Genomic DNA, 13,694 nt, shown 5'->3' with positions numbered 1-13,694 from the left:
TGTGCCAAACTGAGTTACAGGGAGTGATTTATACGGGACGCATTCTGATCTGGGAGTATACGGGACGCGTAGATTGCAGGGAGCGTTGAAAACAGGAAGTGATTTATACGGAATGTAGATTAAAGGGATGATTTATGCAGAGAGAAGATTACAGGGAGTGATTTATACGGGAAGAAGATTACAGGGAGTGGAGTATACAGGAAAAAGATTACAGGAAGTAATTTATACGGCAAGTAGATTACAGGGAGGGGTTTCAACGGGGAGCAAATTACAGGGGATGATATATACACGAAGCTATTTAAACAGGGAGTAGTCTACGGGGTGTGTGTTGATGGAGTTTATAATGGAAATCAATGTACTGTATTTTATTTCAAGCGAGCTCCTGATCGATGTATCGATGTATAGAGTGACGTAATAAGCAGAATCCTTTTCATGGAATCAATGTGAATTTCTTCAGAAGTAAATGCGTCAAAACGGAACAAAAAGCTTATTACTAGCCGGATATTTTTTTGTCAGAATTGGATACATGGAACCAATTTTTACAATTAGACGTGATTGTGGCAGGATCGATTTTAATACAATTAACAATATATTAAAATCGATCCTGTCGCAGCAGCCAACCGAGCCAGACTGGATTACCAGAGCCCGCTACCTTGAGAGACTCTACCACTCAGGCCTCTTAAAGGGTAGGGATGCGGAAGTGTCCAGTATTTTGATCAATATTGTATCAGGAAGCTCGAACAATTAGGTTACTGTCAGTTTGATACTAGAATCTGAAAATAGATTTAAGTTAGCAGCATTTTTCCTGTTCCATTGTATGAGTATTTTGGTTCGATAGGTTTTTATAGATATTTTTTTTTCTCATTGATAGTCTACTGTTATTCAATGTCGGGACGACATTTTTTAAACAGGGGGGGGGGGGGGGTATGTGGCAGGATCGATTTTAATACATTGTTAATTGTATTGTCTCCGTTATTGTTTCGTCGTATATTGATTAGTTCCCGTTTATTCTGTACATCGTCTGAGCGTATATTCTAGTTATTGTGTCATATGTTGTGTCATATAGTCATTGATTAGTTCCCGTTTATTCTGTACATCGTCTGAGCGTATATTCTAGTTATTGTGTCATATGTCGTGTCATATAGTCATTGGTCAGTTTAGTCTTTGTCTTACGTCATAGTCCTATGTCTTATTTCATTGGTTATTCGATTTCGCGGTATTTCTTATGTTCCGGTCATTGTATCATTATGTGACTGGTCAGCGAACGGAACAGACCGTTTGTGGTGTTGATACAAGCTTAAGAATATCGACGTCATGTAATCGTAAGTCTAGTTTTAACTATTCTCCACATTCCCACTGATTGCATTTATTAATTATGATCGGTATCAAAAGTAAGATTTATATTACTTTGATGTGAAATAGTTTCATGTATTATATTCATGTAAAAATATACGGTTAGCCGGTAATGATTTCAAGTAATACTATTTGAATCTGTTTAAATCCTTTTTCTCGATAAATGTACATTATAATACTACATAATGATGTCGTTAATTTATTACTAGTCCAAATATCTAGTGTCCTGATTTGTAACTTCACAGACTCGCCCGTCCGTCATAAAAGATGTCGCTAGGTTATTGTTTGATATGTACCAAAGAAGACAAAACTTTTTATCAATAAGACTTAATATTAATTGACTCTCAAGATTTTACTGTAGTAGTGTCTCATAAGCCAAATATGGCTGGGTGTTGATGCATTTTAACGTTTTTAATGAAATGATGCTTGTATTTTATGTATATTTTATGTATCAATACGTGACACTCTAATAAACATATCTGAATCTGAATCTGAATCATAATATAACCAGACAAGTTCCTTTTGAAGAACTCTGTGCCATACACAGGTAATCTGTCCTAAATGCATTTTTACTATGTATACAGATAACTGTATATCTGTATAGTATTCAGTATTTATTGTTAATACTTAACTGGGCATAGTTCATATTGTACTTTATATTGTAAATAATAAGATAAGAACGCATTGTTCATCGCAATACCTTTATTTTATAGTATAGTGTTATATATGTAGTGTAACGCATATGTATGTAAGAGTTATGATAATCTATCATATATAATCAGTACTATACTAGTATTGTAACTATAACAAATGATCTACATGTAGTTGTCGGTAATACACGTATGTTTACGTGTGGGATACTTGTCATACGGTTAATGTTGGACGCAATATATTTGTATTCTTTTATGTTTTGTTATTGCAGAGTTCAAAATCCTTATGTCTGCAATAAATGGTCCTGAGAATTCACCAAGGTCTTGTGTGATATTTACATGCATAATCCGACCCTGTAACATGACACACCGTAACGCTGTCGTGAGGAGAATCTAAAAGGAACCCAATAGTTATCATTATTCTTTGACCCTATACAAACATTCGTTATGGTGTTGATGTAAAGTATCTCCTGTAATTCCATAAGCTTAACTATATACTCATATACGGGTAATTCATGTTTGGGTTAAACCAACCCCTGGTGTAAATACGTAAATATTGTGCCATTTTACACAATACCATGAAACGGGTCAAAATGAAGGTACGGCAGGGGCAGAGTCTCCACCTATTCCGAGACGTTCTGGGAGAAACCGTCGGCTACCAAAGAAATACGCTAGTGGTGAGCAAAAAACAAAACAAAACAAACAAACAAACAAAACAAAATAGATAAGCTGTCTGTATTTATTCGATGATTTATTTGCTGTTGAATGTAAACTTGAAAGTTGTCTCCCTTTACTGGAGTGAAAAGTATCATTGTACATACAATTACATCCGGTCATAGCTCGACCATTCAAGTAACCACAAAGAGTTATTATAATGTGGATTCGTTTTCTCTTTTCTTTGTGGTCAGTACTGTTTGTAGTGGTCAGATAGTATAGATAGCAGCACCTCCACTAGGCTTGGTGATAAAGACCGAACTCTCCATTCTACTAGATCTTGATGGTTCATTTGCATAATATTTTTCCTTGACCTGCTGGAGAAAATGTTCAACTTGATTGGTGGGTACCATGGAAACTACACAACCTCCCCAGCCAGCTCCAGTCAGGCGTGACCCCAGGGCTCCGGACAGCCTATGGCATAAATGGCTACATTAAATATATAGTACATCACACATAGGAATGGTACCTACAAAACATGTACATTATGATAATAGCATGACGCAATAATGCAAGGTTGTCACGTTGCGTTACCTGAACATGCATTTGATCAGGAGGCATTTCAACATGGCTAACTATGTAGATGCATAAAGGAATCGAGTGTTTATTTTGATTTTGGATTCACTGATGAAGATAAATGGACCGTTGCAAATGACACATGAACTATTTTACAGTTTACCTCATCTGTCCACGTAAAAATCCCACTAAATCCTAATCATGATTTGGCTAGTAGCCTCGGTACCACTTCCATGTGTGAATAAGGAACATGCATGGTTTTAAGAATACATCTGGATAGACAAGAGTGATCGACGCCTACTTACATGCATGTTTCGACGAGAATGTTGAGATGTTCACTACTACAGTCAAACAGTTGATGACAACTCGAGTGGCTGGCTGACATCAGATCTCCCATCTGTTGTAGGCTGAAAGAGTCATGATGTTTTATTTCACATACACGCTGGAATTGGTACACTCGTTCCGCTTCATTGTACACGTGCACAGCACGGTCGTGTAAGTGAAATTCGTTCTCTGAAATTAAGTACATAACAAAATTGGAGTGATCATCGAATATTTGTGGCAGACTTTAGAGTTTTGCGATTAAGGATTGGTAAGGTCTTGTCTGGGATACCGAAGTGATTATGATACAGATATGTCTGAAGTTTAATTCTTCTTTTTCTAGTTTCATTATATGAATGCATACATCATTTTAGTTTACATTATTGCAGGGACCATGGCATCAAATAATGCTTATATCTAAATATCTAAGCAATCTTTTTTTAAGTAACAATGACACTTTAGAGATGAAGTCACATGTCAGAGCTGTACATGTACCTTGGATTTGGACTGACCACTTCTCCTTAACTTCCATTTAGTGAAACAGCTGTTCATTTGATTTGAAATCGAAACCCAACTCCCTATCTTCCCATTGGCTTAATTTGACTAGTTCTCTAGTTCTGCCAGGCTAACTAAAACGGTCCTTTGTTGGTTCATTATTGACTCAATATAGCGATAGCCTCAAATTGTCAGAGTAATTTTTAACGTCGTGTAATAATTTATATTTAATACACATGTATAGTTAAAAACCATTGAGATAAAAAAAAGTAATGCAGGTCTCCTATTTTATCCAAATTCAAAGTTGATGTAAAATCAGCAGACGATTGATAATTTCGTGTCTTTGTAGGTAATGCACCATTTTCTGTAAAGGCTATCAAAGAGGTTGTTGCAAGCTCCTCTTCTGTCACTCCCAGTACTCCACACACTTCCTGCTTTGTATAGGCAGCTTGGTGAAGCATGTCCTTGGCAAGGACTACCATATCAGTCAGATTAAGGCCAATTTTCTCTTGTACATCTCTCAGAGTACTTACGTCTCGCCAATCTAGCCCCTTTTTCTTGGCGATTACCTGTCAGTTAAAATTAAAGACAGCTGAAACATTAAGCACAATTCATATATTACTATCATATGAGTAATTAACACATTTTATATTTTACAATGGAACGTCTATTTCTTCAAATTATGTTATATAAGAAACCTGTAATCAAAAATAACAAATATTTATAACAACAAAGAAAACCCACATAATAAAGTAACTATTATTCTAACTCAAAATCGACTCGACGAGGGCAAAGTATAAACAGAAATATAGATTTGGATGGAGACTCCTTAAAAAGTACAAAATCGATTTGACGAGGGCAAAATATAAACAGAAATATAGATTTGGATGGAGATTCCTGAAAAAGTACAAAATCGATTTGACGAGGGCAAAATATAAACAGAAATATAGATTTGGATGGAGACTTCTGAAAAAGTACAAACTCGATTTGACGAGGGCAAAATATAAACAGAAATATAGATTTGGATGGAGACTTCTGAAAAAGTTCAAGGAGAATAGGACCAGGTGCTCCGGAATAGTAGGCGTCTCTTGTAAGAAATTAAAATAAAATAAAAAAACAAACTAAGGCAGCATTATGCAATTATTGACTTTGGATATTCTCCGAGACCGGAGGGGAAATATCACTTTTCTCAGGTTAACAATTTCTTGTATTAACCTCATAGAAGCCAATACATCATAACACATTTCATTTAGTTTTTCTTGTTATATGACATCCGAATTGAATACGAGAAGCAATTAAGATTAAAAATATTTATAGTTATTAGAAAATTTACATCTAATAAAACAATATAGTTTTGGGAATAGTATAGACTTGTTGGAATAAGAACGAAGCTTTTCATTTACCGTTATAAAATGACTACTGTTATAGCAACAGTTATCCCATTCCTCAGCTCCACTGAAAAGGTTACGACATATGTTTTCAGTTAGGTTTTCAAAGTTAACGTCATGACGTTTTCCTATAAATAGTTAATGATCCCGGAATATCCTCACTGTCCTCTAAATAGTTAATGATCCCGGAATATCCTTACTGATGTCTCTTTGTCGATTGTGGTGTTTTTCCTTCTATGTTTATAATAACAAGTTGTAGATCAGTATCCGAAATGCAGCAAAAACGCTTCTTCTCAAAAGCCCGATAGTAGTTTCGTCTGTCATTTTGTTTACACTGGTTGGAGCCCGTTAACCGATGACATTCTTGTGTGAATGGTGAAAAACACTGAAGACACGGAAAATTCCCTGTTATTATTTTTAGTCCAGGTTATCAGTTTGCAATATCAACCTCTCGTGATGGAATTAGTCAATTTCAGGTTTAATTGCAGTTTGTCAAGACCTTTCGGGGAGGTCGACAAATCAGAAAATGGCAGAATAATATAACAAAAGTATATGTCTACTCCCTTTTATAAGTACACATGCACTCTCATGCGGTGCCTACCCACCTGTGCAGCAATACGACACTCTACCACGCGGATGTTGAAGCAGGCAGTAGCTCCTTTGTGAATTTCTGTACAGCTATGTGTGATTACAAAGACAACTTCCGGTGGCAGCTCTACTGGTGTAATGCGCAGTGGTGAGAATTCAATCAGTTGAGCCTACAATGACAAGTTTCAGATATTCCTAATTATTATGCAGCTGATGAAGTTTATAAACAACAAGGTGCGAGTGATTTCGGATCTGATTATTGACTAATATACATTTAGACAAAATAAAAATAAAAGATTTTACATGCGTTCAGTCGATATGTATACATTAATAAGATATACTAATGCAGTGTTGTGTTCGTTTGTTTGTTTTCGAGATAAGGGCTAGGTTAGTATTGTCTCTCAACTTCGTCATGTCGTCTAGTCTATGAGACAACAAAGGTATTGTTATTCATTTAAGGCTATAATTAGACACGAAACGTGTTGAAAATATAAAATACTGTCGAACATCGTTATCTCGATGGGGTCGAGAAATATGCCCCGAGTTTTCGATGTAACCGTTTATATCTTATACAGAGCTAAAGCAGGGTCAGAGTTCGAGATAATGATGTTTGTAAAAAATAATAATTTATCCTAGTTACGTGGAGCATTCAAAAGTTTTACACAATCTCACTCATTTCCGTACACATAGTTTACGATATAGACGTAATAAGCTTCAATAGCACAATGATTCTCAGGATGCGGTTAGTTTGTACAAAGATGAGTATTTCAGCAGTGTCTTATTATTTATGTTCGAAATTTATCAGATTGGCAGGATTAAATGAACAAGATATCATTAGTTAGTTATATGTAATATCTATACCAAGAGTAATTGTGTCGCCTGACTTCTGTCGCAGTGCTCTTCACACGTGTCTAGTGATAAACCTTATCCATTTGTTGTCTTGACTGAGCCGTTGACTTATTCTCAACACCAGAAATGAATGATTGCCTCACCCATACACCCGTTAGCCACAAAGCGAAGAATATCCGTTTGAAGCGGTGCATGTTTAATATAATATCAACTTTATTTACGTTACAACAATTGAGAAACAAGTTATGACAACTTATATTAATCACGCTTGTTGGCCAGGATGGGAGAGCGGGTGGGGTCTTACTGTGGGAGGAAACCGGAGTACCCGGGGAAAACCCACGTGGTCAGGCAGGTGACCCCATTCGTTTTCACGTCTGATCGGGGTATTGAGCCCCGGTCGCCTAGGTGAAAGGCAAGTGTGTTACCACTGTGCCACCCGACCACTGAAGATGGTTGGGTAGCACAGGTGCATGTTTTATGATGGTCTCGCTAAAGATACCTTTCTAAAAGGAATGCTTTGATCTCGCAACGTTTCTCTACATGCAAATAATAGTATTTGCTGTGGGGTGCAATTTTTTAAGAATTTGTTCAAAACATAATATATTTAAATATGCTCGAAATCACAGCTGATGAAAAGTGATCACATACCAATCCCTGCTCTGCCATAATAGCTATCGCTTGGTCCATGTTCCCTCCTTCTGTCGACGTTGCTAGGAAATTTTCGCAGTCGGCACTTAAGTCAACCAGAGCGTCCTAGTAATGTATACAAATCATTTCAAAATGGTTGCATGCAACCCAAAAAGAAAGTGGGATGAAAATGATCCATTATAATTATGACGGCTGCATGTCTTGTCACGGAATGATTCGTATCTTCTAGATTTTGAATAGGTAGGCGAAGCAAAACCAATGTATAATCTACTTCTTATCGTGGTATGATTTACCAGCTACATATAATGGTTTACCTTGGCAATGGAGAGTTTGTTGGCATGCATCGTAACGAGAGCTGCGCAGCATACGAGAGCGCTGGAACTAGACAGGCCCGCACTTGTTGGAACAGTCCCTGAAACCATACAAGACATGCCATGTCGGTTTTGGCAAGCTAGGTCCTGATGGCGGTAGACACCAAGCACACCGCATAGGAAGTAGTTGTTCCATTCTGGAGATGTTTTGTCCAGCTTTATATCACGCTTATCACATTCGAAATCACTGAAATAAAAATGCTGTTTTCGATTCACTGCGAAAATATTTGTTTTTTATATACATTGATTTGAAAGAGATATTTGTGACAATGATAAGTTTGCATTCACTGTCAGTGACAGTCAGTGTTAGTTTAAGTATCCGGATAAACATGACATTTCCGAGTTTTTTCCGATAATTTTCTATGTCTTTAAAATATGTTGAGCACTACAATACACTTGTGGACACTTTATCTGATCAGTACCATGTATTCAAATAAGATAGCCATATCACTTGACGTTCTTTAGAACAATTCGTGAATCTCATTACGTATGGTACTTACCTAAATGATGAGTCTGTGTTAGTAACAACAATTTTGTTGGACGCCTGCTCATATGAAACTGCAATGACCACATCTTGTTCAATCGCCATCGGCAATACTCCGTATCCATTGTAGTCTATATGTTCTCCTATCACACAGAATCGGTAGTCGAAAGTTTTTGCACAGGCAATTGTCATCATGATAATGTAATTTAATGATATAGAGTCTTTTCATTTCTTATTTACATTATTTGCCGTCAGTAAGTCTAGGTAGACCGAACAAGACAGGATTTGTTATAAATATTACTGCCGTCAGTAACTCTGGGCAGACCGAACGAGACAATACTTGTGATAAATATTACTGCCGTCAGTAACTATGGGCAGACCGAACGAGACAATATTTGTGATAAATATTACTTCCGTCAGTGAGTGGGCAGACCGAACGAGACAAGATTTGTGATAAATATTACTACCGTCAGTAAGTCTGGGCAGACCGAACGAGACATGATTTGTGATAAATATTACTGCCGTCAGTAAGTCTTTGCAGACCGAACGAGACAAGATTTGTTATAAATATTAGTGCCATCAGTAAGTCTGGGCAGACCGAACGAGACCAGATTTGTTATAAATATTACTGCCGTCAGATTTGTTATAAATGCAAATTAATAACCAAAAATATCTTTTCCTTTTTACTCTTTATCAAATCACAATGGGGAGTGACCCGTATTTATTTGTAAAATATATTGCTATTCTATTGTCACAAATATCCGTTATAATGTCACCGCTTAGCCAGTATCGTCCTATTTCAACTGCATAATCACGATTTACCGAAACAAAATATTCGATGACACACGTCTGATCATTTCTGTTGATATTCCCTGATGCAAAACTTTCTGTAGAAAAAAAATTGTAGGATTTGGACTTAAATACAGGTCATTTTATCGATTTAGAGTTAGAATGTCGACATTCTTTGTTGGTGTTTTGTTGTTTTTTTATCAGTTTTGAGTAAGCTGTGCGGTTTACTTTAGTGGCGATATCCTTTGTTGTCGTGTTTTTGCCCTAATTTTATCTATTTCGACTTTCAATTACGGTTAATGTTAATGTAGGTAATGTTTTATTTTTATTTATTCTTTTATTTATTTATCTATCTATTCCTTTTCTGTGTTTTGTTTTATAATTTCGATTTTGAGTTTGAACATACCTATTATGTTGACACGGCCAGGAGCTCGACCAAAAAATGAAGGAGGATGACCAAATCTGTCGATGAACGTCCTGGTGAGACTTTCATATCTGTTGAAATCAATATTCAACTTGAATAGCAACAGGACATTGTTTATATCCAAATATGGTCAAGTCAACGTTAGTTTGTCAACCGTACCGATAGTAGATACTGTACCCCTTGCACAGTTGATGATAGCAATATTTCAATAATTGCTTCATTTTTAAACTTTAAGCTTTCAATGTTTATTTCTAAATTATATTATGATATTTATTTTTAAGCATGGAGATTTGTTCTACAATTTATAAATGCTTGAACATCAAATGACCAAAAGATGTTTTGCTGTACAAAACTGGTCACAATTTTACATTGAAATACAATGTACTAACAGCATAAACACACTTGTCCTACTGATATGCTGTTTACATTAGCGAGAAAACTGTAATACATGTATAATATAAATTATATCATTTAATAAAGATAATGGTCCATGTTCATTGGAAATATATGCCGTCAATATGGGAATTTGAAACATGTTTTGGCCATAATCTAGCTTGTGGTAACTGTATTGAAACTTGTGGACGACAGGTGTGTGGTAATTATTTCAGTATTTGTGATATCGAGGCCAGATCTGTGCCACAAACCTCTTTGAACAAAATTCACATTTCCACGTGAACAAAATATTTGTTTTAACAATGACAGTTACTTAATTCTGTAAATCTTAAAATATCGAAGTTTTAGCATGTGTCCTATTTTCCATTAAATTTTTGAACGTGGAAAAGAAAGGGATACTATTATCGCTTACATGCATTTCGAGCGCAGTTTGCACTTAATATGTGCGGTTTATAAACTGATGCGACAAGAACTTATTAGGTCCGTGCTGACAAGTTAAACTTTAAGTGGAACATTCCTGGGATATATATTATTTGACGCGAAGTTATGACAATCTCGTGAAATTGTGACAATCTGCTGTTGCCTTATATAAATTAACAGTACTCTAAAGAGTAGTCCATCGATTCTTTTATGTTTATCTTGTTGGGTTTTTTCTTTGCATGTTAAGGTTCATTGAAATAATTTGTACAAACACCAGGGTGTTTGCGAGATTAGCTATGGTTTTACCTGTGTTTCTTTTGAAAATGGAACACTCTTGTATTCACAAATGCCTACCAACTCTTCCTAATAAACCAAATGGTTGGTTCGTTTATTGCGAGAATAAGTAGAAACTTAAAAAAAAAATCTATCTCAAATCAGGTAACAGGTACGAAATTATACTTTTCTATGGATAATTATATGGTATTTACAAAGGTACTCCTATGCTTGAATTCTAAAAATACATCTTAGATTTTGTCTTTCAGTGTTGTAAACTCACCTACCCTATGTATCAACAGACCATTTCAGAGGGGTAGGTACATGTGTCAATGATTTTTTGGTATTTATAATCAATACTCCGGTAAAATATTGATAGCACTACCTTTCAGACAAATTGATAAACAACTTGTTTTATTTTCGTAATGATGCTAGTTCCAGAAATGGCTCTAGATTTTTTTGAAAGGAAATAAATTTTGCCATTGGATTTGCTAATATTGGGCAATGTATAGGTGAAATACACAGATAGTATGTCCTTGGATTGTAAAAGTGCAAGGTAACCTGGGGTCCATTGCGGGTACAGTACACATTTTCAATGGAATCTTATGTAACAACGTGTTTCAGTTTCGTTAAATACCCAATGCAGCACCTCACCAGCAAAACCTGTTTGGAAGTCGGAAAGGTGTCTGCGGTCAAGCATGACGGCGTTACAATGGGATTCACTGAGAGTGTTGTCTCAATAGCCCTGGGCATAGACGACCAGGTGTGATCACCGTAGTCGCATCGTAAAAAGCCCTGGGTTTACAGGTAAAATAAATCTGAACGGAGATGTTATGTCAAAAGTGTGGACATGTACCTTAATATTATGTAAATTAGTACAGAACCCACTGCTCCCCACTTTTCATCTTTTTACGGAGCTTGTTGAACTATAATAACCATGATTTATAAATATTAGTATATGATGAATAATGTACCCATATCCTTCATTATCTTGATGAATTATGACGAACCCTACACAATTTTCCTACGTTAGCACGTCTCCCGGGTATATACCTAAGTCAGCGGTTATCAGGGGCGAAAGACGGTGTTGGGAAAGACCTTATCTAACAAACGCCATAGCTGTTGTGGATTGCTTTGTAAACAAGACATTCAATATTAAGTGGTTAGATTAAATACTGCTACGAGGTTCATATCAAGAATAATACTTCCACGCAGTACTATAATATATTCTAGTTTACCTGTTGTTGGGTCGGTCCCCACCAGCAAGGTGCACTCAATGTGGCCACGTAATAGATACACACGTTTATCATTGTACACTAACCTGTACTAGATATGCTATAAATAGACATGTGTAGAAGTCGTCACATGAAGAGCTTGAACACTAATAAAAATCGGTAGTAGTAACAATTCCTTGAGCTGGACGTTTTCCTGGTTTATATTTGGATATGTACCTGTTACGTTGAGGGTCTGGAATGGACATTACAGGTGCCGTGTCTGCTGCCATGCTCCTTGGTCACTGGCGAATACCGATGTTTCAGGGCAAAGTTTAAATCACTGATAGCATTATACGTCAACGATACACTTATATGATGGAACAAAACACAACAGATATTGACAGCTTTTAATTCAAGTTCAGAGTTAGATACAATAGAGGGAAACATGATGAAGTCCATTATACATCTGTTTCATTCTTCTAGGACTCGTCAGTTTACATGACAACAACACAGAAAGGCATTTTCAACACAATATGCTGCAAAAGCAGGTATTTTTTAACTGCGGTGAAGTGAAAAAAGAAGGGAAAATATAATCCCATTGATATCCTGTTTTTAAACTAATATTTTATAATTATCATCAACGAATTTTGTCCATACAAGCACATTGCCGGTTTGTTCACATTCAGGCTAATCACGAGGTCTATGACGAAAAATGATTTGCATAGGCCAAGCAACTGTAATTCCTTTTGCAATCGTTGTAAAAATGCGGGCACTCGTGGAAAAGACACTATTTTTCACGTATTTTTGTCAATTTTTATAGCTGTAAAGCCATGAGAAATTGCGTTGTTAAGGGAATTAATCCAGTACTGATAAAAAGTTAATATCTTTACATATTTATTACAGGTAAAACCTATGAAAATAAGAAGAGAAAAACAACTTTATGATGCTGATATTTTAACAAATGCTTACAAATATGTCAAAGACAACATTATGTCTGTCTATTCAAATTCAAAATTCAAATTCATATTCAAATTTCTTTATTGCATTTAGCTTTACAGCTCATTTGCATTGTACAGATGTAATAGTACAAAATTCAGTTGGCGTACATACGGGACACTGCACTTATAATTATATCAATTAATTAGAGAATGGACAACATCATTACATCAGAATATAAAGCTGCAAGGCAATTTGGAGTCCCTGAACAAACAAGACGTGATCTTGTTTTAATTAAAGTTAATCCAGATTGTCAGCTGGTCGATCACCAGCATTTACCTTTGACCAGGGACCAAGGAATTCACACTAGAGGCCATCAGAAAGTCAAATATAATACAATTTACTAACTTGAGAAAATGTGACGAATGTGGACACTGGGCTCATCTCCAATTCTATACCGAATTGGTTGTCTTACGACGGGATAAAGTTTTCAAACAGTTGTTAAAAGCAAACTCGTAATCAACACGCATGTAGCTACACGTGGCCTAAAGTCACCACGGAATTTTGGTATTCCGACTTCTGGTTTCAACCTTAGGGTCTGTTATGAATACATTTTCACTCGAACAATCTGTTAGCCCTTTCAGGGATTTTACACTAAAAAGGTAATGTTTAATTCATACAAGTTATTCAGTTAAAATTCATAAAGAAATAAAGGACTTTTTTGACATTTATATATATCTACTACCACGGAATACGGGGATACAACGATACATTTGTTTCGTCCTTCCAGGACTTGTCAGAGATGTTAAGGGTCTAAAGTGTTGATACCTCGGAGTCAACGAATAAGCTGAAAATAGGCCGAAAGAAA

The 13,694-nt window shown here is 36.0% G+C and overlaps 1 protein-coding gene across 3 annotated transcripts; it reads right to left on the bottom strand.

The window, feature by feature from the left end:
- Positions 1 to 2,737: 2,737 nt before the first annotated feature.
- Positions 2,738 to 12,235, bottom strand: LOC117334057 (N-acetylgalactosamine kinase-like). 3 transcript variants are annotated; one of them, XM_033893491.1, is made up of 9 exons: positions 12,128 to 12,235; positions 9,573 to 9,661; positions 8,394 to 8,520; positions 7,837 to 8,080; positions 7,523 to 7,627; positions 6,043 to 6,195; positions 4,408 to 4,618; positions 3,539 to 3,746; positions 2,738 to 3,131 (listed from the first exon to the last, which is right to left on the bottom strand). In XM_033893491.1, the coding sequence occupies exons 1-9, from the start codon at positions 12,178 to 12,180 to the stop codon at positions 2,927 to 2,929; spliced, it is 1,395 nt and encodes a 464-aa protein (XP_033749382.1). In that variant the 5' UTR covers positions 12,181 to 12,235; the 3' UTR covers positions 2,738 to 2,926. The 3 variants fall into 3 exon arrangements, with proteins under 3 accessions (XP_033749382.1, XP_033749383.1, XP_033749384.1); XM_033893492.1 differs by lacking the exon at positions 12,128 to 12,235 and adding an exon at positions 11,915 to 11,988; XM_033893493.1 differs by lacking the exon at positions 9,573 to 9,661 and having other exon boundaries at positions 12,128 to 12,214.
- Between the last annotated feature and the right edge of the window lie 1,459 nt (positions 12,236 to 13,694).

Source organism: Pecten maximus, chromosome 9 (assembly GCF_902652985.1).
Source record: "Pecten maximus chromosome 9, xPecMax1.1, whole genome shotgun sequence".
Lineage (NCBI taxonomy): Eukaryota > Metazoa > Mollusca > Bivalvia > Pectinida > Pectinidae > Pecten > Pecten maximus.
The sequence above is the reverse complement of the archived record's forward strand: the minus strand, read 5'-3'. Positions and strand labels throughout refer to the sequence as shown.

Coding starts and splice junctions, on each gene's coding strand:
- LOC117334057 (XM_033893491.1), bottom strand. CDS start 12,180: ATGGCAGCAGACACGGCACCTGTAATGTCCATTCCAGACCCTCAACGT. Junction 9,662..12,127: donor CCAGACCCTCAACGTAACAG/GTACATATCCAA, acceptor TGATTTCAACAG/ATATGAAAGTCTCACCAGGA. Junction 7,628..7,836: donor ACAAACTCTCCATTGCCAAG/GTAAACCATTAT, acceptor ATACATTACTAG/GACGCTCTGGTTGACTTAAG.